Source organism: Cetorhinus maximus, chromosome 2 (genome assembly GCF_964194155.1).
Source record: "Cetorhinus maximus chromosome 2, sCetMax3.hap1.1, whole genome shotgun sequence".
Taxonomy (NCBI): Eukaryota; Metazoa; Chordata; class Chondrichthyes; order Lamniformes; family Cetorhinidae; genus Cetorhinus; species Cetorhinus maximus.
Genome location: NC_135880.1, coordinates 223,337,189 through 223,360,214, shown reverse-complemented (window position 1 = coordinate 223,360,214; position 23,026 = coordinate 223,337,189). Strand labels below are relative to the sequence as shown.

Genomic DNA, 23,026 nt, shown 5'->3' with positions numbered 1-23,026 from the left:
CAATGGGGAGCCGATTTGGTTATGGAGGAAGGCAGGACACCATGAAGAGGGACAAGCTGGGCAACGATTGATGGGAGAGTCATGGCAGGTTTTCAATCACCTCTAACTCCTGCCTTCCTTGTTCATCCTTCAAGGCAAAGATCCACATTCATCATCTGCGGCGTTTGGTAGGGTTCCGGTGGGCATGTAGGTGACTTCCAAGGCTGGAAGTTCTGCTGTGGATAGGGCAGGATATGCATCTCCGCCATTGGTCCACCACAACTGCTCCCTTCATGTTACTCCTTCCCAAGCCAAGTGAAAAGCAAACGGACTCTTTGTTGTGCAAATGGATGACTCTCAATTTCAGTCAAATGATCCATTTTCCTCCATCTCCAATGTGTTTTTTTTCCCCCTAAACATTTCAACAGTGACTGCACTTGAAAAGTAGTTGATTGGATGTAAAAGCATTAGGACATAAAGCATTAGGACATAACCAATTAGGGAAGTGTTTGAAGAACATAACACACACTTTAAAACAGGAATAAACGTCCAAATGGTTTCTTTCCAAGATTACTTGCAATACCGTGTTAGAGATCAAATCTTCAATTCCTGGAGACTCCAGGATGATCTCAACATGGTACACCATCTAATCTTTTCACTTACCTTTATCCTTTTGTAAATGTTTGAGGAGGATTTCTTCATTAAAGATGCTATTGCAAAAGTAGCTTGTCACAGCTTGTGCAATAGTTTGGCAGGCTTACTGGAATCAGCCTCATGCTACCACAGTACTGAGTTAAATCCATGGTCTCTCTAGATAAATATTTATTCTTGCTACACACTTCTGGGGAATACACATCTGAATCTCTAACATAAAAAGACAAGGCTATTTGCACGCAGATTATTAGAGAAACAAAATACTGTTTCCCATTTTCAGCAGCTCGGGCTTTTCTGAGTAAATTTCATGTCAAACAGCAAAATACAAGCTGTTGTCACAACCTGTTCCAGCAATTCACACTTTGGCATTAAAGGGCTGTCCATAATTACCATCTTTGTTCACAACAGGATAAAGTGTACACCCTCTAGAAAAGTGCCGCCATGTGAGAGGTCATGGCACTTACTCAAAGCGGTTGAGTTCTCCCATGCCCTGGGGTAAAATTTATCCTTCAACCAATAATTGCCAAAACAGATGATCTGGCCATTTACCACATTGCTGCTGGTGGGAGCTTGCTGTGTCCTGATTGGCTGTTTGATTCCTATACTTCTCCACTTCAAAAAAATGCTTCATCGACTGTAAAACACTTTGGGATGTCCTGTGGTATTGAAAAGTGCTATATAAATGCAAGTTCTTGATATTCCCCCCCCCTCCCCCTCCCTCCCCCCCAAGAGAGGAGGGAGGTGTTGACAAGAAAGAAAGACTCTTGCAGATTTTTGGTATGCCAAAGCTTATCTTGGCGTAACTTAATGAAAATACATGGGTAGAGGGTGAGGGTCACTGAACACGCAGTAGCAGTGTTGTCACTTTGGGGTTTAATAAGAGGTGGGCGTCAGTGTTCACGTCCTCGCTTCTGCTCCCTTTTCTGTCTGAAGTCAATGTGTATTTACAGACGGCACGCCAGGAATTCAGCAACACAGAAACCGGGAGGAGAGGGGTGGGGACAGTGGGGAATGGGCTCTGGTGAAGTCTGGTACACAATACAAACAGGATGCACAGCTCAGAGTCTGAAACCAGCTCAATAGATTAAGGAAGTTGGATCGGCAATACTGTTCCTGAATTAGCAAGACGGCAGGGGAGGGGAGGGGGTGTGGGGGTAGCAAACGGAAAACGGTAACTCACTGCTGACATATTTTAAAACGTCACGTTTGCAGCAAGTACTAAAGCCAAATGAAAAGACAAAAGAAATAATTTGAACCTGCGCCTACACTTTAAACACTTGTTTTGCAAATTATTATACTTGAACCCTGAAATCACTCTGAACAATTTGCATTTATATAGCACCTTTAACGTAGTGAAATGTCACAAGGTGCTTTACAACAACTTCTATTTATACTGCGCCTTTAATTGAATGAAATGTCCCCAAGGCACTTTACAGGCACATTCCAAAACAAAAATCTCCAGCTGCCTTTCCCCAAGCGGCCATTCTTCACGTGAGCCGAGGGTGAGAGCTTCAGCAGGATATTCCACTGCAGGGGCAGCACCACAAGTCGAGCCGGAGTCTGCCCCTCTCCCACACACAGGGAAAACCCCAATGGCAAAAAGTTGTATTCATTTGGGCCTTTAATGTAGTCAAATGTCCCGAGGTGTTTCACAATTGAATTAAATGACTCAAAAAAAAAAAGAATGTGCCACATGAGATATTAGGATGGTCAACCAAACACTTAGTCTGAGGAGGCGGGTAAAAACGTGAGCAAGTGAACCATCTCCCAGTGGGTATAAATCCACTGAACAGCTCATACATTTGGCATAAAATCTGCGGTAGCCAGGAAAATACACAGAAAATGTCACATTAGCACAGATAGGTGGCTGGTGTCACACCCAGTACAGGCATGAAGGTATTGCAAATTTTAAAGCTATCATTTTTGTTAAAAAAAACCGACACCAAAAGCTTAAGATAGCTGCAGCACACCATGTGACTTATTTGACATTTGAACTGTTAGACAGAGTCTGCAGCCAATACCTGATTAAATACGGAACTGAGTGAAGGAACCTCTCAGTCACTTGAGAAATTCGTACATCTCATTGCTTAAGAATGGTCCAAAACTTACAGATGATTGGGTTTGCAGTCAACTCGTCTCCACGTTTCACTGTGGACAACAGACATTGAACTCCACTGGTGGTAGAGGAATATGAAATAACCCCAATCGACCTTTCACTGTGTTTGGACGTGGAGCCATCACAATACAAAGAACTTGGACGTCTCAAAGCGTGAAAGGCTCCAACACAGGACGTGTATCATCCCAACCCACCACCTTTTTTTGTAAAAATGACTTTGGGCTCATCACAGGTCACAAAGTTAAAACAGCCATGTTGATTATCTGTTCTTTTTTCTAACAACAGAAGCTATTCTAATTAGGAAACACCATGACATGCACCATTGAAACACCACTGAAAAGCCATCAAGACAACCACACAGCCAAGGTAAAGTGGGAGAATGATTCTCCCCTAACCTGTTCCATCTTCAAGTTCACCTGAGAGCCAGCCTTCTGGCAATTCAACTACAAGAAGCCTCACAGCTTACTGAGAATTCTGCGCTTTACAAGACCTCCACTCCAGCTAAAGCATCAATTCATCTAAGAAACTACAGGCCAGTTACAAAATAGACTGCAATAAATACTACTTGTAACCATATTGCTTTTTTTTCCTTCATCTGTATTTAATTTTTGTATGTATGGTGGTCGTGTGTGTGTGTGTGAGAGAGACATCACTTTAAACCTGTGGGGTAAGTATGTGATAAAAAAATAATCTTTGTTTTTAAAGTCACAAAAAAGCTTGCTGCTGGAAACTTTTAAAACTGGGACAAGTCACTCCGAGGGTAAGAAAACACAACGACCTTGCACAAAAACACACTTTGACCACAGATAACAATAAAACACAAATTCTGTTTGTGACACTGATAAGCATTCCACTGGAGAGGAGGAGAGAGCAGGCTGCTTTACTTTGCTCCTGCTGCTATATATTATATAACATCAGGAGCTGATATTATACCTTACCTGGAACTGAAAGTTTGTGATCACAACTAACTGACTCTTAAATCACCCAATTAATGATGCTTGACTGTGCATTAAACTACCTTTTAATTCCATCTCCAATAATTTAATGACTAATAAATGAAAGCATTAAAAAGAAAATGAAAAAAAAAATCACAATGCTTTTTTTTAAAAAATAAAATGATCCCTATAATTTTTCTCCAGGTTTTGCTGACAGCTGTGTCCTGGACAATCCTGGATATTTGGCAATCCCATTTGTAACATGCAACTTCTTTATTCTCTATTTATGGTGTGAATTTATGAAGATCAAAGTACCTTTTTTAAAAAATGGTAATTTGCATCTCTCCCGCTTTGTCAAATATTTCTGGATCTGTATTTAAATGTGACACAAACAAATCATTAAACTTCAGGACTTATTTGCTAAATCCCCCTCCAAATTTGAATAATCTGGTCCTTAAAAAAAAATACTTTATTTACAAAAAAATATTCACGTAAGCAACAGATTCACCTTTGCCTGGGGGCGATAATCTCTCTTTCTTCATTCTTCTCTTATTTTCAGAGATCTTTAGTCTTTCCTAATAAGTAGTTCCTCCATCTGCTTTCTTGGTGTTAAATTATCACATTTCCCTCCCGCTTTGGTTGTTATTGTTGGTTTGGAATACACAATTAGCCAAATTTCAAGAAATCTACATTAGCTGCGCATATGATGTCCAAATAAACGTTCTGTCAATGCTTATATGCATTACTTTTACAATCTACAAGAAAGACTTCCATTTATATAGCACCATTCATGACATTTTAAACACTTCACAGCCAATAAAGTTTTCATATAATGCAAGGAACATGGAAGCCAATTTGCACACAGCAAGCTCCCAAAAACAGCCATGAGGTATGATCAAATCTTTGTAATGGCACCATGTGATTTATTTATTTAATTTTGCACCCAGGCAGAGCCTTGGTTTAGCATCACACCCAAAAAAAAAAGCTGCACCTCATCCACTGCAGCATTCTTTCAGCACCGTACTGAAGTCTTAACTTGGATTTTGTGCAGAGGTCTCTGGAATTGGAGTTGAACCCACTATCTTTAGGCTCCGAGGCAAGAGTGCTACCCACCGAGCCACAGCTGACACCTGAAACTGCTGCACAGCGGTCCATGTCGCCAAAGTCACAATGGTGTTAAATTACTGTGAATTAATTGTGCCGTTGGTTGCTGAGAAACACAAGTTAATGCTGCAGTTCCAAAACTTTCACTTTTCTCAAGGGATGAAAATGATGTCTGACAGCTAAAAGGTGGTTCACACACAGCCTTAGAAAAAAGGCTAGAGAGGATCTAATTCACATGCAGAACATTCTGAAAATACACAGGCTTCTCAGCAGCTCCAAAGGTGGTCACCATTTTAGATGCATATTCCCCATCAGAACCATTCCTGATTTTGACAGTGATCTGAATCCAAATGTTTACGTACCTTTACTCGTTACCACAACAAGTTGCATTTTCATAACACCTTTAAACAAACTAAAGTGTCCTAAGGTGCTCCACATCAGCGTGATCAGACAGCGCCTAGGCAGCTGAAGGCACAGTTGCCAATAGTGGTGTGATCAAAAATCGGGGATGCGCAAGAGGCCAGAATTGGAACAATGCAGAGATCCCAGAGGGTTGTAGGAGGTTAGAGATCGGAAGGGGCAAAGCCATGGAAAATCTGAGAACAAGGATAAAAACTTCAAAATTACAGATACGTGATCAGCTTTTACCTTTTTATTTAAGAATGTAAAACAATTTCTTTTTCACTGCAGCTGTGGAGTGTCAATTTAGGACTGTTAAATCTATAACACACATTTCTAATACTTCTCAAATCTTTCATTCAACATGTTGAAGCTACCTATCCAGAGGCTAAGACAGGATTGTTACCATGGTAACAGTTAGTGTATTATATGCTGTGTATTATATAGTTTGTTAAATAACAGATTCCCAATGGTAGCCCATTCAATAGAATCTATTCTTATATTTATCACTGGCATATGTCCATCGTTATTCAACTGATGGCAATTATACCATTATATAGACGATAATTCAATTTATAAAAAGTGGTAGGTAGTTCAACAAGGACTCATCATTTTTAAAGCTGTTTTTTTTTGATTAAACAAATATTTTCAATTCTGTTGTTTTGCTGCTGGGAAGTAAAACGAGTCACTGATGTCAGAGCAATGGAAACAGGATTTCCAGCGCTCAGCAACAGTCTCAGCTTTGTACCGCTTTGCACTGCTTCTATTTTGCGCACCTCACTTTAAACAACTTCCTCACCAGCTTTCACATATTGACACAGACACCCCAACAATTACAAAACAAAATTATTTTCTGTGTCTCAGAGTATCAGCATGAGAAAGAACCGGTTAGATGGAGCAGGAAGGCCAAAGTTTCTATACGTAAAATGTTGAGTATTGCTAGAAAAAAAAAGAGACATTTTGTTGAAACTTTTCATCCTGCACTCATCAGGACGATCACAGGAATACCAATGCGAGACTATTCCGCCATCTAATGAGATTGTGGCTGATTTGTGACCTAACTCCATATAACCTCCTCTGTTCCATATACCCTGGTGCCATTCAGCTGTTCAAAACTGTTCCGCCATTCAATTAGATCATGGCTGATCTCTGCATTACACCCCTAGCCAATTAAAAAAAAATCTATCAATTTCAGTCTTAACGTGTTAACTGACCAAACATCCCCTCAGTCTTTGGGGCAAAAGAGGATTCCAAATTCCCAGAACTCGTGTGTTTAAAAAGTGCCTCCTGATTTCATTTCCAAATGATCTAGCTCTATTCTTAAGATTGTGCCCCCCATATCCTGGACTGCCCTACCATGGGAATGTGTTTCTCTGTGCCTACCCTACTCAATCTCGATCATATTAAATATTGCGATTAGATCATCTCTCAATCTTCTAAACTGAAAAAAATACAAGCCTATTCAATGCAATTTGGCCTCAATTTCAACCTTTTACTGGATCACAGAATCTTACAGCACTGAGGGAGGCCATTCAGCCCATCTCATCTCTGTTGGCAATTTGAATGACCTAACCAATTAGTCCCATACTCTAGCTTTTCCCCCCATAACTCTGCTAATTTGTCCTCTTCAAGCACACGTCCAATTGCCTTTGAAATCTATGGAATTGATTCCAGCAATCTTTGAGCTTGTGATCACGACACCCCAGTGTGTGGAAATTCTCATTACCCCTCCAGTTCTTTAGCCAAACTTTTTAAATCTATGGCTGGTATCATTCTGGTGAATCTGTTGCAACCATTCCAAGGCCAGTAAATCCTTTGTGAGGTGCAATGCCCAGAACTGAACACAGTACTCTGAATAGCATCTGACTAAGGCTCTATCCTGCAGCCCCATTGAGATAAAAGCTTACATTCCATGAATCTTTCTGAGTGCTGTTTTGTTCAGGTATTAATGAGTCTCAATAACATCAAACTTGGTTTACAACCCTCCATCCTGTTCCAAGTCCAAAGTCAAAATAACAAATTTAGGGGCCATGTTCCCCTCAAGTGGAGATCCAAAACATTAAATATTTCACATGGAATTATATAAATCACTGGAGGAGGCCATTCAGCCCATCATTCCAAAAGTCTGATAAACCGGTTGTTCATTGCTATCATTCTGATTTGATGCTCAGATTTAGTCCAGTATTTGCAGTTCTCCCTCTTCATTCCCAAAATCACCACTGGTATTTTTTTTTGTGCTCGTTAATTTATTAGGTTAGTTTGACTTGGTTTTGGGCTTGCAGCATTGTTGACGTTTGATGCCATTCACGCTGAAGGTTTCAAATAGAGCTGGCATTTCTTTGCTGCAATTAATGTGTAATCGAGCGCCAGAAAGTTCTACTGCCCGTGCATGTATTAAGAATATTAATGCTTTCATGAAGATACATCAATGGTTTCACTGCAATGTCTGTGATTCTATGAAATGCAAACCACTTGATTCACGAAAAAAAATGCAGCAATACACAATTATAGATTTTACGCTGCTAACCTTGGGTCTGGTGAGTAGCATTTTGAGCCGTATATTGCTGGGGTAAAGTACAGAAAAGATGAGCGCTAGGAGCAGTTTAAAACACTGCATTAACAATATCATAGGAGCACTGGTTTAGGTGCAATCTTTCCAATAGGGTCTTAGTGCCTGTTAAGTGAGGTCACAAATGCACATCACTTACAGAAGCAAAAAGAACTCTCATTTCTAGAGTCTATTTGGTGACCTCAGAATGTTCCAAAGTGCTATACAGCTAATTAAATATTGTCACTGTTGTAGTGTAGGAAACGCAGCTGCCAATTTGCACACAGCAAGTTATCACAAACAAACATCACCATAAAAATGATCAAGTCATCTGATTTTAAGCGGTTGGTTTAAAGATGAATATCAGCCAGAGACCAGGGAAAACTCCCCTGTTTTTCTTCAGAATCGTGCTGGGGATCTTTTGAGGTCCACCTGAAGGAGCAGATAGGACTTTGGTTGAAAGTTGCATCCGAAAGAGGGCTCCTCCGACAGTGTAGCGCTCCCTCAGTATCACACAGGCAGTGTCAGCCTGGATTTTGTGCTCAAGCCTCCAAGAGTGGGACTTGAACCCAGAACCTTCAGAGTCGGAAGGTGAGAGTGCTACCCACTGAGACACAGCTGACACATAAGAAGTGCATATGTGGCCCGTGTTAACACTCCTCGATTTCGCCTAGGTTGGCACAGTGGTGATAAGGGAAGCGAACTCCTATTCTTTATCATATAATGCTTACAGCACAGAATCAGGCCATTCAGCCCATTGTGTTCATGCCAGCTCTCTGCAAGAGAACTCAGCTAGTCCCACTACCCTATCCCTTTCCTGAAAATATTTTCTTCAGATAATTTTACAATTTCCTTTTGAAAGCCACGATGAAATCTGCCTCCAGCACACTCTCGGGCAGTGCATCCTAACCACTCTGCGTGGAAAAAGTTTTCCTCATATCACCAATCTATTTAAATCGATCTCATCTGGTTCTCAACCAGATTCTGCCAATGGGAATAGTTTCACCCTATCTACTCCATCCAGACCCTGATCGAGGTTCATCTTAAATTCCTTATTGGGTGGAGGCAGTGGCATAGTGGTAATGTCACTGGGTTAGTAGCCTAAAGGCTCAAAGGGCATAGGTTCAAATCCTGCCATAGACAATGGTACAATTTAAATTCAATTAATAAATTCCTTGTTTTTGTACCCTACGCCTCTATTTATAAAGCTCAGGATCCTGTATGCTATATCAACCACTTTCTCAACCCACCCTGCCACCTTCAACAATTTCTGCCTCTGCTTCTTTGAGAATGATATCTTGAAATATTGCCTCTCCATCTATCACTTCACACAGAAAAGCAGTGGTCTTAATACAGCCCATTGGGAAGCCCCACTGTATACCATTCTCTGGTCCAAAAAAATGTTCACCCAACTTCGTATCCATACTGTCCCTGTCCCTTTTATTCAATGGGCTTCAACATTGCCGACAAGCCTATTCTGTGGCACTTTATCAAATGCCATTTGGAAGTCTATGTATATTACATCAACTGGGTTACCCTCGTCCGCCCTCTCTATTACCTGATTAAAAAAACTGAATCAAGTTAGCTAAACATAATGTTCCACTTCTCCCAGTGTCTACCCGACTGAGATCAGGAATTCACTGTATGGGAACAATAAGCTTCACACTAGGGCAATGCCTGCTGAGAGTGAGGAATCAGCTCAGCACTGAATCAGCAAGGCACAGCCCAAGATCACTGGGCTCCTGGAGTCCACCAGCAGCTTCAGGGGTGAAGCTTCACATCTCCTGTTAAGATGGAGGACACACCAATGGACAAAGTAATGAAACAAGCATACACACGTTAAAACGGAGGAGAGGTGATTGTGCTACAATTACTAAATCTGGAAAGGCCAATGAGCACATTGCAGGGAAAAAAAAATTCCTCAGAACAGAAACTCTGAATTCCAGAAGTTATGCAAGGTGTTATGTAAATGCAATTTGTTCTTTCTTAGACATAGGCAAGGACATTCGGTTTAGTTTTCTACAGAAATGAATAAGTGGACACAAACACAGATTGTAAATCACACAGAACCACAGACAGCAGGGGACAGAAGCAGATCTTGACTTCATAGAATCTTACAGCACAGAAGGAAGCCATTTGGTCCATCGTGCCTGTTCTAACTCTGAAAGAGCTATCCCATTATTCCCGCTGCTCTCTAACCTTTTTTCTCCCCCCCCTTTGTAAGTATTTATCCAATTCCCTTTTGAAAGTTACTATTAAATTAAATCTGCTTCCACCGCCCTTTCAGGCAGCACATTCCAGATCACAACTTGCTGCATTAAAATGTGTTTCCTGATCTCCCCTCTGGTTCCTTTGCCAAATTATCTGAACTGTCTTCTGGTTACTGACCATGCTGCCAGTGAAAGAGCAGCTTCTCCATATTTACTCCCCTCAAACCCCTTGCCCTGAGCCTGTGAATTTAGGGTCGTGATCCCAATTTAGCTAAAGCGGTTCTCCATTTTGAGGACAGTTATAAAAAGTAGCCCTGCAGAAACTATAGGGAGGGGGATTTGGGGGTTAGCTGGGATTCTTCAAAGCACAGTTGCAACAAAAATATATATATATTTTTTAAAAATCTTGCATCTTGGTGGAGGAAATATTGCTACAAGATTGTCAGGAGTGTCGCCCTGTGAACCAGCAAAAAAAAAACAGCCAAGTAATCTTTCCGTGGTCACGGAGCCAAAATGTTTCGGTCAGAAAATCCTGGGAGAAGGATTTTTGCCGCATTCACCTTTTCCAAAAGCGGCTTGGAGGGGGAGGGAGGGAGGAAAATGGGTTTCCATGAGTGCTTTTGGTGAGCACAGGATATCATGTTCACATTGCACCGAATGCTAACATAGCGCATTGTAATAAAAACGGAAAATGTAGGAAATACTCAGCAGGTCCTGAAAGGTTATCGACCCAAAACGTTAACTCTTTCTCTCTCTCTCTCTCTCTCCACGGGAACTGCCTGACCTGCTGAGCAATTCCAGCATTTTCTGGTCTTATTTCAGATTTCCAGCATCCGCAGTATTTTTTTTTCTGCTTTTTTTTCTCCACGGCTCATTGTAATCCGCACAAAATTCACGTGTTAGCAAAATCACCAGCATTCAAACAGGCTTTTAAAAAATGGGAGGAGGGGGGGGAGAGAGAGAGAGAGGGGGGGAGAGGGAGAGAGAGGGGGGGAGAGGGAGAGAGAGGGAGAGAGAGGGGGGGAGAGGGAGAGAGAGGGGGGGAGAGGGAGAGAGAGGGGGGGAGAGGGAGGGAGAGGGAGGGAGAGGGAGAGAGAGGGGGGGAGAGGGAGAGAGAGGGGGGGAGAGGGAGTGGGAGGAAAGACGGGGATGAATGAAACAGACACACGTCCCCTGTTGAAACTAACGCACTGGTGAAATTCACACAGCCCCGGGTGGGCGGAGGGGATGTTGCCCTCTCCCTCTCCCTCTCCCCTTAAACCATCCAGAGAGACTCCGGGTGACCGACACTAAAAACTGCAACGTAACCACTCCATCCAGTTCCAAAACAACCCGGGACAATCGCCCAGCTTCCTGACTGCAGGCCCTAGATTTCAGTGTTATTATTGTGTGTGAGAGAGGGGGAGAGGGAGAGAGAGATGGAGGAGAGGACAGAGAGAGAGAGGGAGAGGGTTAGAAAGGGGCCCGTTTAAAGCTTAAGTTTTTTTTAATATAAAAATGCAAATACGATGGGGAGATAGTGAGGCCCCGAAACATTAACTGGCATCTCCACCCCCCCCTCCCTTTTTCAGGGAGACTGGGCGTTTTCAGCCTATTCCGTATTTTGAACAGGTTTTTAGAATAGGCCATGTGACAACTCCCTTCCCAACAATGTAGCAAGACCAATGTTACCAGACAGAAACGTTACATCAAATGGAAACACAGTATCAGGGGCAGCGCCATTTGGATACAGTAACAACAGAGCCACAAAGAAACAGAGAGCAAAATAGATCCATTTGAACTCATCCAACTTACGCTCGGGCTTTAGGGAATCCCATTGATAAGAAAACCTCCAGAGTCGACCCATGTTTGACGGTCCCAGGTCGGTTCTGCCGATTCTTTCTGGGTACAACTTTGGTGTACAGCTCTTCCTTAGTAGCCATGCTGTGTGGAAATTAAAGTGCCATTCCAGAAAAAACAGTCCTCGCATCTACAGCATTCAGAGAGAGAGAGAGTCTTTCACACAAGCACAGCCCAACAGCGTAAAAAATCGACTTCCTGGTACATATACAGGAGACTAAAGTCACCCAGGCGACATTCACTTAAACCACACGGCGGTCGGAAGTCTTAACTATCGCCTCCTTAAAATATTACACAAGGGCATGCATGGAGGAGAGAGGAAACATTTCTAATGAGGTGCTGCTGTATCACTCCAGCTCTGTAAATGACTAATTTATGAATGAGCTGGGGAATAGTATAATCATCTTCCCTCCCTCCTCCCTTTTATAGCAGAGATGAGGAGAAACTTCTTTAGCCAGAGAGTGGTGAATCTATGGAATTCATTGCCACAGAAGGCTGTGGAGGCCAGGTCATTGAGTGTATTTAAGACCGAGATAGATAAGTTCTTGATTGGTAAGGGGATCAAAGGTTACGGGGAGAAGGCAGGTGAATGGGGTTGAGAAACTTATCAGCCATGATTGAATGGCAGGGCAGACTCGATGGGCCGAATGGCCTAATTTCTGCTCCTATGTCTTATGGTCTTATATGGAGCTCCCAACCCACGCTACCAGACCTGGAATTATTCTTTACGGAAAAGTTCAGGGGTATTAATTAATCATCAATCTCATGCTCAGCTAATGATTCATGAGCTGATTCTTTTTTAATAAAATACTTCCAGACCCTTTGATTTGATATTCTGGGCGGGTTTAATAACAGTGTAATTCTATGTAATAACAGTGTTTACATATACACTCTTCAATCGCTGCATTTGGGACCGAGCTGATGGAAGATGCTTGAAGAGCGGGGTTTGCAAAATGAAACCTCTGAGGCTGTGAGTTCAAGTCCCACCCCCATTAACTGGAACACAAACTCCAGCCCTGAGGGAGTGCTGCACTGCTGGAGGCGCTGTCCTTCTGATGAGATTTTAAACCGAGGCCCTGTCTACACTCTCAGGTTAATGCAATCCCATGGCACTATCTGAAGGAGAGCAAGGTAGATGCCTCTGATGTCCTCACCCATAATTATCTGTTAACAACACCTATAAACAGTTTGTGGGATCTTGATATGTGCAGATTGGCTGCTGGGTTTGCCACATTGCTACAGTCACAGCCTTTTGAAGGTGTTTGCTTTTTTATTCTTCACGGGATGTGGGCATGTCCGGCTGGCCCTAACATTTGTTACCCATCCCTAATTGCCCCTTGAGAAGGTGATGGTGAGCTGCCTTCTTGAACCGCTGCAGTCCCTGTTCACCCACAGTGCTGTTAGGGAGGGAGTTCCAGGATTTTATCCCAGTGACAGTGAAGGAACGGTGATATATTTCCAATTCAGGATGGTGTGTGGCTTGGAGGGGAACTTCCAGGTGCTGGTGTTCCCATACATCTGTTGCCCTTGTCCTTCTAGATGGTAGAGGTTGCAGGTTGGAAGGTTCTGTCAAAGGATGGCAGCTCTGAAGAAGAGTCATATGGACTCAAAACGTTAACTCTGTTTCTCTCTCCACAGATGCTGCCAGACCTGCTGAGTTTTTCTAGCATTTTCTGTTTTTGTTTCAGATTTCCAGCATCTGCGGCATTTTGCTTTTATCTGTCAAAGGAGCCTTGGTGAGTTGCTGCAGTGCATCTTGTAGATGGTACACACTGCTGCTACTGTGTGTCACTGGTGGAGGGAGTGGATGCTGAAGGTGGTGGATGTGGTGACAATCAAGTGGGCTAATTTGACCTTGATGATGTCGAGTTTCTCAAGTGTTGTGGGAGCTGCACTCATCCAGGCAAGTGGGGAGTATTCCATCACACTCCTGATTTGTGCCTTGTACATGGTGGACAGGTTTTGGGGAGTCAGCTGGTGAGTTACTCACCACAGGATTCCTAGCCTCTGACCTGCTCTTGTAGCCACAGTATTTATTTGGCTAGTCCAGTTCAGTTTCTGGTCAATGGTAACCCCCAGGATGTTGATGGTGGGGGATTCAGTGATGGTAATGCCGTTGAACATCAAGGGGAGATCCAGCTTTGAAGAAGAGTCATACAGACTCGAAACATTAGCTCTGTTTCTCTCTCAACTGATGCTGCCAGACCTGCTGAGGTTTTCCAGCATTTTCTGTTTTTAAGTTAAGGCGAGATGGTTAGATTCTCTCTTGTTGGAGATGGTCATTGCCTTGCACTTGTGTGGCATGAATATTACTTGCCACATATCATCCCAAGCCTGCCTATTGTCCAGGTCTTGTTTCATAAGGACATGGACTGCTTCTGTATCTGAGGAGTCAAGAGTGCTGAACATTGTGCAATCAACAGCGAATATTCCCACTTCTGACCTTATGATGGAAGGAAGGTCATTGATGAAGCAGCTGAAGGTGGTTGAGCCTAGGACACTATCCTGAGGAACTCCTGCAGTGATGTCCTGGAGCTGAGATGACTGACCTCCAACAACCACAACCATCTTCCTTTGTGCTGGGTATGACTCCAACCAGCAGAGAGTTTTCCCCTGATTCCCATTGACTCCAGTTTTGCTAGGGCTCCTTGATGCCACACTCGGTCAAATGCTGCCTTGATGTCAAGGGCAGCCACTCTCACCTCATCTATGGAGTTCAGCTCTTTTGTCCATGTTTGAACCAAGGCTGTAATGAGGTCAGGAGCTGAGTGGCCCTGGCGGAACCCAAACTGAGTGTCAGAGAGCAGGTTATTGCTGAGTAAGTTCGCTTGATAGCACCGTCCATGGCCCCTTCCTTCAATTTGCTGATAATCAAGAGTAGACTTACTGGCCGGTAATTGGCCAGGTTGGATCTGTCCTGCTTTTTGTGTACAGGACATACCTGAGCAATTTTCCACATTTTCACCATTATTAGCATTAGCGTTGTAGTTGTACTGGAACAGCTTGGCTAGGGGAGCGGCACGTTCTGGAGCACAAGTCTTCAATACCAATGCTGGGATGTTGTCAGGGCCCATAGCCTTTGATGTATCCGGTGCCTTCAGCCACTTCTTGATATCAGCCGGAGTGAATTGAGTTGGCTGAAGACTGGCATCTGTGATGCTGGGGACCTCCGGAGGCCGAGATGGATCATCCACTCGGCACTTCTGGCTGAAGATTGTTGCCTTGTCTTTTGCTCTGATGTGCTGAAAAGCCCCACCATTGAAGATAAGGATATTGGTGGAGCCTATATTTATTCAGCCCAGTCTAAAACGCACCCTTCAACAAAGCAGACATGGGGCTGGGACTAGACAATGGGGTTGCTCCTGGTTTTGGGCAGCTATTTATAAAAGCCTTAAAATGTAAACGGTGATGGCTAGATGGCAACAGTATGGTGCAGAATAACACCAAAAGCATGGGTTTAATCCCTGTACCAGCTGAGGTAGTTTGAGAGAGCTGCCCCATAGTAATATTATGGCATGAACCATTATTAGCATCCCTCACACAATGTCTGTATAGAGAGGGAGAAAAAATATAAACAACACAAAAATATTCCCCCTATCCCTCTCCTGCAGTTTTCTTCCTATCTCCTTGTAGATGCTAACTTGGGCTGGTGTACAGTTCTTCAGCAACACCACCACCACCCGCACCCTCCACCCTACCACATGCCTCCCCCAAGTAGCCAGGACCTGTGTTGGGTCCTCAGAGGCTCATTGACTCTCCAGCATTGTCCAGGAGTTCAAGATGAATCTCTGAGATACTGCTGTCATTAATACTCCGGAGAAACATAATAATGGCATTAATAAAAATATTCTTTTTCTTCATTTTTAAGGGAACCATTTTGTTTATGAGTTGTATAAATGTCTGTAATGAGGAATTGTGTCTCTTTGACTGACATCAGGAATCATCCGATCAGATTTGTTTTCCAATTGGCTCAGGAAAGTGAGGCACTATGAGGATGCACATGTTGAGTGGCCAAAGGTGTGAGTGTGGGGGCAGTTGACACACTTTGCTGTGATTTTGTAAATATTTCTTCATGAGAACATGCCATCTTCGATAAAACAGACATTTCATCTGGGGGTGCATTGGGAGAGGTCCTTATGTCAGTTGTATCCTTTAAGAAGGAGAGGGTGAGAGAATCAGGCCACGAGTAGAGATTGTCAGACATCTCCCAGCGCTGGATATCTGAGAGGAGGTTAAATGCGGTAAACTGGGTGTTTTTTAATGAAAATAAATGGGGTAATTTAAGAGGCTCCATTGTAAATAATCAGGTTGTCAATATTTACCATTTTTTGGGCCAGTTTTTCACCCATCCTCCTCCTCGGTTTAATCTGATACACATTATTTATGAGAGTAGATCAGGTGAGTGTTAGTAAGCTATCATAGCATGTGGTGCATCATTGCCGAGCTAGAAGGCATCACCAGACAGTAACCAGCAGCAGGAATCCTGCCTGAACTTTCCTCTCCTTACTTCAGGGTACTGAGGGCAATTGGAGCCCTTCCCTCCTCACTCCTTCCCCCAATCGCTGCTACAGCTGAGGTCAGCGCACAACACAGATTAAACCTGCAAACCCCCTGCTCAGTGACACAATCTACCCATTGTAGAGAGGCAAGAGAATCATCCTCTCTGCTCTGATTACACATTCATCAGTCCCCGTCAGTAACAGCAGTTGTTTCATGTCAGTCCAATTCAAGGTATGTGATTTATTACTGAGAGACACAATGAGGCACAAGATAAATACAAGTCTTTCTTTATTCTTTTCTCTATGTTGGTGATGTCCCTTCCAATGGTTCCTGCAGTCATACTGCCCCTTTAATGCTATTACTTATTAGCCATACTGACAAGTGCAGCAGCTGCTGCTGTTGTTTCAGTGAATGACTGAACTCTTAACACTGGACCGTCCACCATGTGCTGCTGTCCACTGCCTGCCAATTAACGCAAATCCTCATGTGGATCACCCTGTGAAACAGGTCTTTGACAGAAACTTTGCAAGTCCTTTCCCGTACAACTGTCCTAATTCTTTCTTTCTCACACACACACACACACACACACACACAAACACACACAATCATTTTCCACCCCCTTCTTGTAGAGCCTTCCATGTCTCAATGAGACTGAAGTGGGAGAAGAGGAGAAGATGACCCTTCCAGACCACAACAATTTGTGGTGTAAAAATTTATTTCCTCACCTCACATTTTGCCACTCACCTTAACTCTGTGTCTTTCTGGTTACTCTCCATCCTGCCATTGAAAGCTTCTCCTTATTTACTCCATCAAAACCCCTCATATAATTTTTCAACGGCACTATCTTAACATGGTATTAATAGGAACATAGAAACAAGAGGAGGCGATGTAGCCCCTCAAGCCTGTTCTTTTTTTTTCATTCGTTCATGGGATGTGGTCTTTGCTGGCTGGGCCAGTACTTATTGCCCATTCCCAATTGCCCTTGGGAAGGTGGTGGTGAGCTGCCTTCTTAAACTGCTGCAGTTCCAAGACAGGATGGTGTACGGCCTGGAGGGGAACTTGCAGGTGGTGGTGTTCCCATACATCTGCTGCCCTTGTCCTTTTAGGTGGTTGAAGGAGACTTGGCTCCTTTGCTGCAGCGTATCTTGTAGATGGTACACACAGTTGCCACTGCACATCGGTGGTGGAGGCAGTGAACATTCAAGGGGGTGGATGGGGTGCTGATCAAGTGGCTGCTTTTTCCTGGAAAGTGTCGAGCTTCTTGAGTGTTGTTGGAGCTGCACTCATCCAGGCAAGTGGAGGATATTCCATCATACTCCTGACTTGTGCCTTGTAGATGGTGGACAGGCTTTGGGGAGTCAGGAGGTGCAAGATTCCTAGCCTCTGACCTGCTATTGTAGCCACAGTATTTATATGGCTAGTCCAGTTCAGTTTCTGTCAATGGTAACCTCCAGGATGTTGATAATGGGGGATTCAGCGATTGTAATGCCATTGAATGTCAAGGGATGATGGGTAAATTCTCACTTGTTGGAGATGGTCATTGCCTGGCACTTGTGTACCGTGAATGTTACTTGCCACTTGTCAGCCCAAGCCTGGATATTGTCCAGATCTTGCTGCATTTGGACATGGACTGCTTCAATATCTGAAGAGTCGCGAATGGTGCTGAACATTGTGCAATCATCAGCAAACATCCCCACTTCTGACCTTATGATGGATGGAAGGTCATTGATGAAGCAGCTGAAGATGGTTGGGCCGAGGACACGACCCTGAGGAACTCCTGCAGTGACGTCATTCAATTAGACTCTGGTTGATCTGCATCTTAACTTGATACTTGGGCAGAATTGTCCGATCCGTGGCGGGTGTCATGGTGGGTGGGGGTGGGGGTGGGATTTCAGTGTGAGGGGCAGGAATCAGTTTCATGCTCATGTGAAAACACAGCCAGACCATCCGATGGTCTCTGCCATGGTGGGAACGCCAATCCTGCTGGAGGCCGGCGGGAACCCGATTTGCATCCCACTCATGGAATGCAAAGTAAACCCGGTCTGGAATTGTGCCGCCATGCCCGATTTCCCATTACGCCAGCGGTAAAACACGCCTGGAACATGTCTGGACAAGCCAGATGTGCAAAAGTTGGGACTTTACCGTTAGGGCCTTGTTCAGATTGTGGACATCCGCGGAGCAGAAGATGCTGGAGCCCTACAGCCACCGGACCCCCGAGGAACAAGTGCATCGCGTGCTGGGTGGATTCTCATGCGCATGGTTCCACCGCGAAGCAGCTCTCAGAAGTGGGAGGTCTCCATCAGCGTCTCGGGCCTGTTTCAGAACATCACGGCCCTGGCTATGGGCTGCTATGGATGATCAGCGAGGGGGCGGGAGTGGAAGATCCATTTGTGAGTGGGAGGGGTGGGGGGGGGGGTGAGGTTGGGAGGGGCAGGACAAAGGCGTCTGGTGGGGGGGAGAGGGGCTTGGTGAGGTTGGGTTGGGGGGGGGGTCCAAATATATTGGGGGACTGAGGTTGGGAGGGGGGAGGAGAAGTACAGGGGCGGAGGGTGTAACGGGGGTGAATGCAGCAAGTGGGGAGTTAGGCATAAGGGTGGAGGAAGGTGTAAAGGAGGGAGTTCAGAGGGAGGGAGGTGTCCGGGGGAAGGAGGGAGTAAGGGTGGAGGAGGGAGTAATGAGGGGGAATGTCCAGGTGAATATGCAAGGGAGGGGGTCTGTGGAGTCAATGACTGTCTCCTGGGGGAGCAAACTGAGGGTGGGCAGGGTAGGGGTGAATGGTGAGTGTGAGAGAGGGCAGTATGAGGTGGTAGGATGGGAGGATGAGGGTGCGTCGGTAATGGGAGAAGGGATGGTGAGGGTCGCTGGTGGGGATTCAGAGGCAGACATGGACCCTGGGGGTGGGAAGTCGGAGGTCGGGGAAGTCAATGTGGGTGGGGGTGGAATTCTCAGGTAGGTAGGGAATGTTCACCTGGACATCCTGGAAAGACAAGGGTTCGGGGTGGTAGGTGACAGTGGGGAGGTGGAAGGTGATGCCAGGAGGGTCAACAGTGATGGGGGAAAGAACGTGGGTGACTCTGGTGGGAAAGGACAGGGGAACTGATTCCAAACTTCACTCCGACTGTGGTTGTGAGAACGGAAAGCGAGTGGAGCCTCCTGTTGGATGAGCACTGGTGCTGCACGGGAGTGTGATCAGTGGGTGGGAGGAGATGCAGTTCGGCTCCGATAGAGAACTGGAAGAGAACCCCAGAGGCAACATTAAAAATGCTCAGGACAGTAAGATGAGTGTGATGGATGAAGAGTCTGCGTGCGTGGGAGAGTGCTTAGCTGAGGCTCTGAAAGCCCCTGACACACACACACACACTTCTTTCTCCAGAAGCACGCGTGCTCCAGCTGGGTGAAACTGAGGGGGGGTGGGGCGGGGCGGGAATACAGCAGGGGAATTTGAAAAGTCTGTCAATGAAGCTGAAAGACAACATTACACATTATTCAGTGTTAGTTAATATGTTTTCAGATTATAAAGTGACAAAGTCTGTTCACCTGTGCAACCATTTGTGATCAGAAATTCGTAACTTTTCTAGGCCTTCCACTTCTTCTAGGTGCTGCCCTGACATCCGCAGCAGGGGTGGAGACAGCCTGTGCAATGGTTGGCCCTGTTGCCTCTGATGACTTCAGTGTGTGTACTCTGGAGAGCCGAGGCCTTCAGGGCCCCGACTTGCTTTGGCTGTCCACCTGTGGGCCAACTGCTCCCTCTGCAGTGACAGAGGGTGAGGTGAGAGGGTCACAGGCAAAAGGGAGCGGACAGCCTCTGAGATTCCTGAATGGAAGACCCAGAGATGTCCAACTGCCGCTCCTCCTCCCTTCGGATATCCAAGGGCCCCAGCCTGATTCCTTGACGGGGATGAGCACCTGGAGGAATGTCGAGGTGCCCCATTGCCCTCTCACGTCACCACTGCAGGAACTCACCCATGGCTACCGCAAAGGAGTGCAGGTCCGCGCGCATCTCCGCATCCTGCTGGACCAGGGTCTCCACCATCTTCCCCATGGAGACCTCCGTACATGTACATGTGGGCATCACTTCATCAGCGAGCAGGCAGACACACTCCTCCGACTTCCGTGCCACTCTGTGGAGGGCTTCCAATAGCTCTGTGTGATGTTCCAATAGCTCTGTGTGATGTTCCAATAGCTCTGTGTGATGTTCCAATAGCTCTGTGTGATGTTCCAATAGCTCTGTGTGATGTTCCAGTAGCTCTGTGTGATGTTCCAATAGTTCTGTGTGATGTTCCAATAGCTCTGTGTGATGTTCCACCAGCTCTGTGTGATGTTCCAATAGCTCTGTGTGATGTTCCAATAGCTCTGTGTGATGTTCCAATAGCTCTGTGTGATGTTCCAATAGCTCTGTGTGATGTTCCAATAGCTCTGTGTGATGTTCCAATAGCTCTGTGTGATGTTCCAATAGCTCTGTGTGATGTTCCAATAGCTCTGTGTGATGTTCCAATAGCTCTGTGTGATGTTCCAATAGTTCTGTGTGATGTTCCAATAGCTCTGTGTGATGTTCCAATAGCTCTGTGTGATGTTCCAATAGCTCTGTGTGATGTTCCAGTAGCTCTGTGTGATGTTCCAATAGCTCTGTGTCATGTTCCAATAGCTCTGTGTGATGTTCCAATAGCTCTGTGTCATGTTCCAATAGCTCTGTCATGTTCCAATAGCTCTGTGTGATGTTCCACTAGCTCTGTGTCATGTTCCAATAGCTCTGTGTGATGTTCCAATAGCTCTGTGTGATGTTCCAATAGCTCTGTGTGATGTTCCAATAGCTCTGTGTGATGTTCCAATAGCTCTGTGTGATGTTCCAATAGCTCTGCGTGATGTTCCAATAGCTCTGCGTGATGTTCCAACAGCTCTGTGTGATGTTCCAATAGCTCTGCGTGATGTTCCAATAGCTCTGCGTGATGTTCCAACAGCTCTGCGTGATGTTCCAATAGCTCTGTGTGATGTTCCAATAGCTCTGTGTGATGTTCCAATAGCTCTGCGTGATGTTCCAATAGCTCTGCGTGATGTTCCAATAGCTCTGCGTGATGTTCCAATAGCTCTGCGTGATGTTCCAATAGCTCTGCGTGATGTTCCAATAGCTCTGTGTGATGTTCCAATAGTTCTGTGTGATGTTCCAATAGCTCTGTGTGATGTTCCAATAGCTCTGCGTGATGTTCCAATAGCTCTGTGTGATGTTCCAATAGCTCTGTGTGATGTTCCAATAGCTCTGCGTGATGTTCCAATAGCTCTGTGTGATGTTCCAATAGCTCTGCGTGATGTTCCAACAGCTCTGTGTGATGTTCCAATAGCTCTGTGTGATGTTCCAATAGCTCTGTGTGATGTTCCAATAGCTCTGCGTGATGTTCCAATAGCTCTGTGTGATGTTCCAATAGCTCTGTGTGATGTTCCAATAGCTCTGTGTGATGTTCCAATAGCTCTGCGTGATGTTCCAACAGCTCTGCGTGATGTTCCAATAGCTCTGCGTGATGTTCCAATAGCTCTGCGTGATGTTCCAATAGCTCTGCGTGATGTTCCAATAGCTCTGCGTGATGTTCCAACAGCTCTGTGTGATGTTCCAATAGCTCTGTGTGATGTTCCAATAGCTCTGTGTCATGTTCCAATAGCTCTGTGTGATGTTCCAATAGCTCTGTGTGATGTTCCAATAGCTCTGCGTGATGTTCCAACAGCTCTGTGTGATGTTCCAATAGCTCTGCGTGATGTTCCAATAGCTCTGTGTGATGTTCCAATAGCTCTGTGTGATGTTCCAATATCTCTGTGTGATGTTCCAATAGTTCTGTGTGATGTTCCAATAGTTCTGTGTGATGTTCCAATAACTCTGTGTGATGTTCCACCAGCTCTGTGTGATGCTCCAACAGCTCTGTGTGATGTTCCAATAGCTCTGTGTGATGTTCCAATAGCTCTGTGTGATGTTCCAATAGCTCTGTGTGATGTTCCAATAGCTCTGTGTGATGTTCCAATAGCTCTGTGTGATGTTCCAATAGCTCTGTGTGATGTTCCAATAGCTCTGTGTGATGTTCCAATAGCTCTGTGTGATGTTCCAATAGCTCTGTGTGATGTTCCAATAGCTCTGTGTGATGTTCCCCTGCCTTCTGCTGACTCTCCAGGATGAGTTGGGAGGTTGAATCCAGCGGCTTGTCATCTGACTCGGACCCCACAGGTTCTCTCCCCCCGCAGACCCCCGAGTACCGGGGAGCTCAGCTGAGCCTGACGCTGCCTATTGTGGACATGTGTCATGTGGTGACCACCAGATTGTGAACCCGCGCCTGCTCTAGATCCCAATGAGCTGTGTGTCTCTGCACTGGTGGAGGGTGCGGGTAAGCGCTGTGACGGGTCCTCTGGAAACTGGAGTCCAGAAACCTATTTCCTTCTTAAATATATTCAGTGGCACGGCCTTCACAGCCTTTCTGCGGTGGTGAATTCCACAGGCTCACCACCCTCTGGGTGAAGAAATTTCTCCTCATCTCAGTCCTAAATGGCCTGCCCCATATCCTGAGACTGTGACCCCTTGTTCTAGACCCCCCAGCTTAGTCGGCCCAATCTCTCCTCATACACCAATCCTGCTATCACAGGAATCAGTCTGGTGAACCTTCGCTGCACTCCCTCTATGGCAAGTATATCCTTTCTTAGGTAAGGAGACCAAAACTGCACACAATACTCCAGGTGTGGTCTCACCAAGGCCCTGTACAGCTGCAGT

General features: G+C 45.1%; 1 protein-coding gene across 2 annotated transcripts in view; it reads right to left on the bottom strand.

Moving 5' to 3' along the window:
• The window catches only part of LOC144671268 (ubiquitin-associated and SH3 domain-containing protein B-like), a 126,937-nt gene extending 114,793 nt beyond the window's left edge, over window positions 1-12,144 (bottom strand). The window contains exon 1 of one of the 2 annotated variants that reach the window (XM_078533081.1): window positions 11,740-12,144. In XM_078533081.1, the coding sequence (XP_078389207.1) occupies window positions 11,740-11,867 (128 nt within the window). In that variant the 5' untranslated portion in view covers window positions 11,868-12,144. The remainder of the gene's footprint in view (window positions 1-11,739) is intronic. The other variant, XM_078533087.1, reaches the window with a different exon arrangement.
• Between the last annotated feature and the right edge of the window lie 10,882 nt (window positions 12,145-23,026).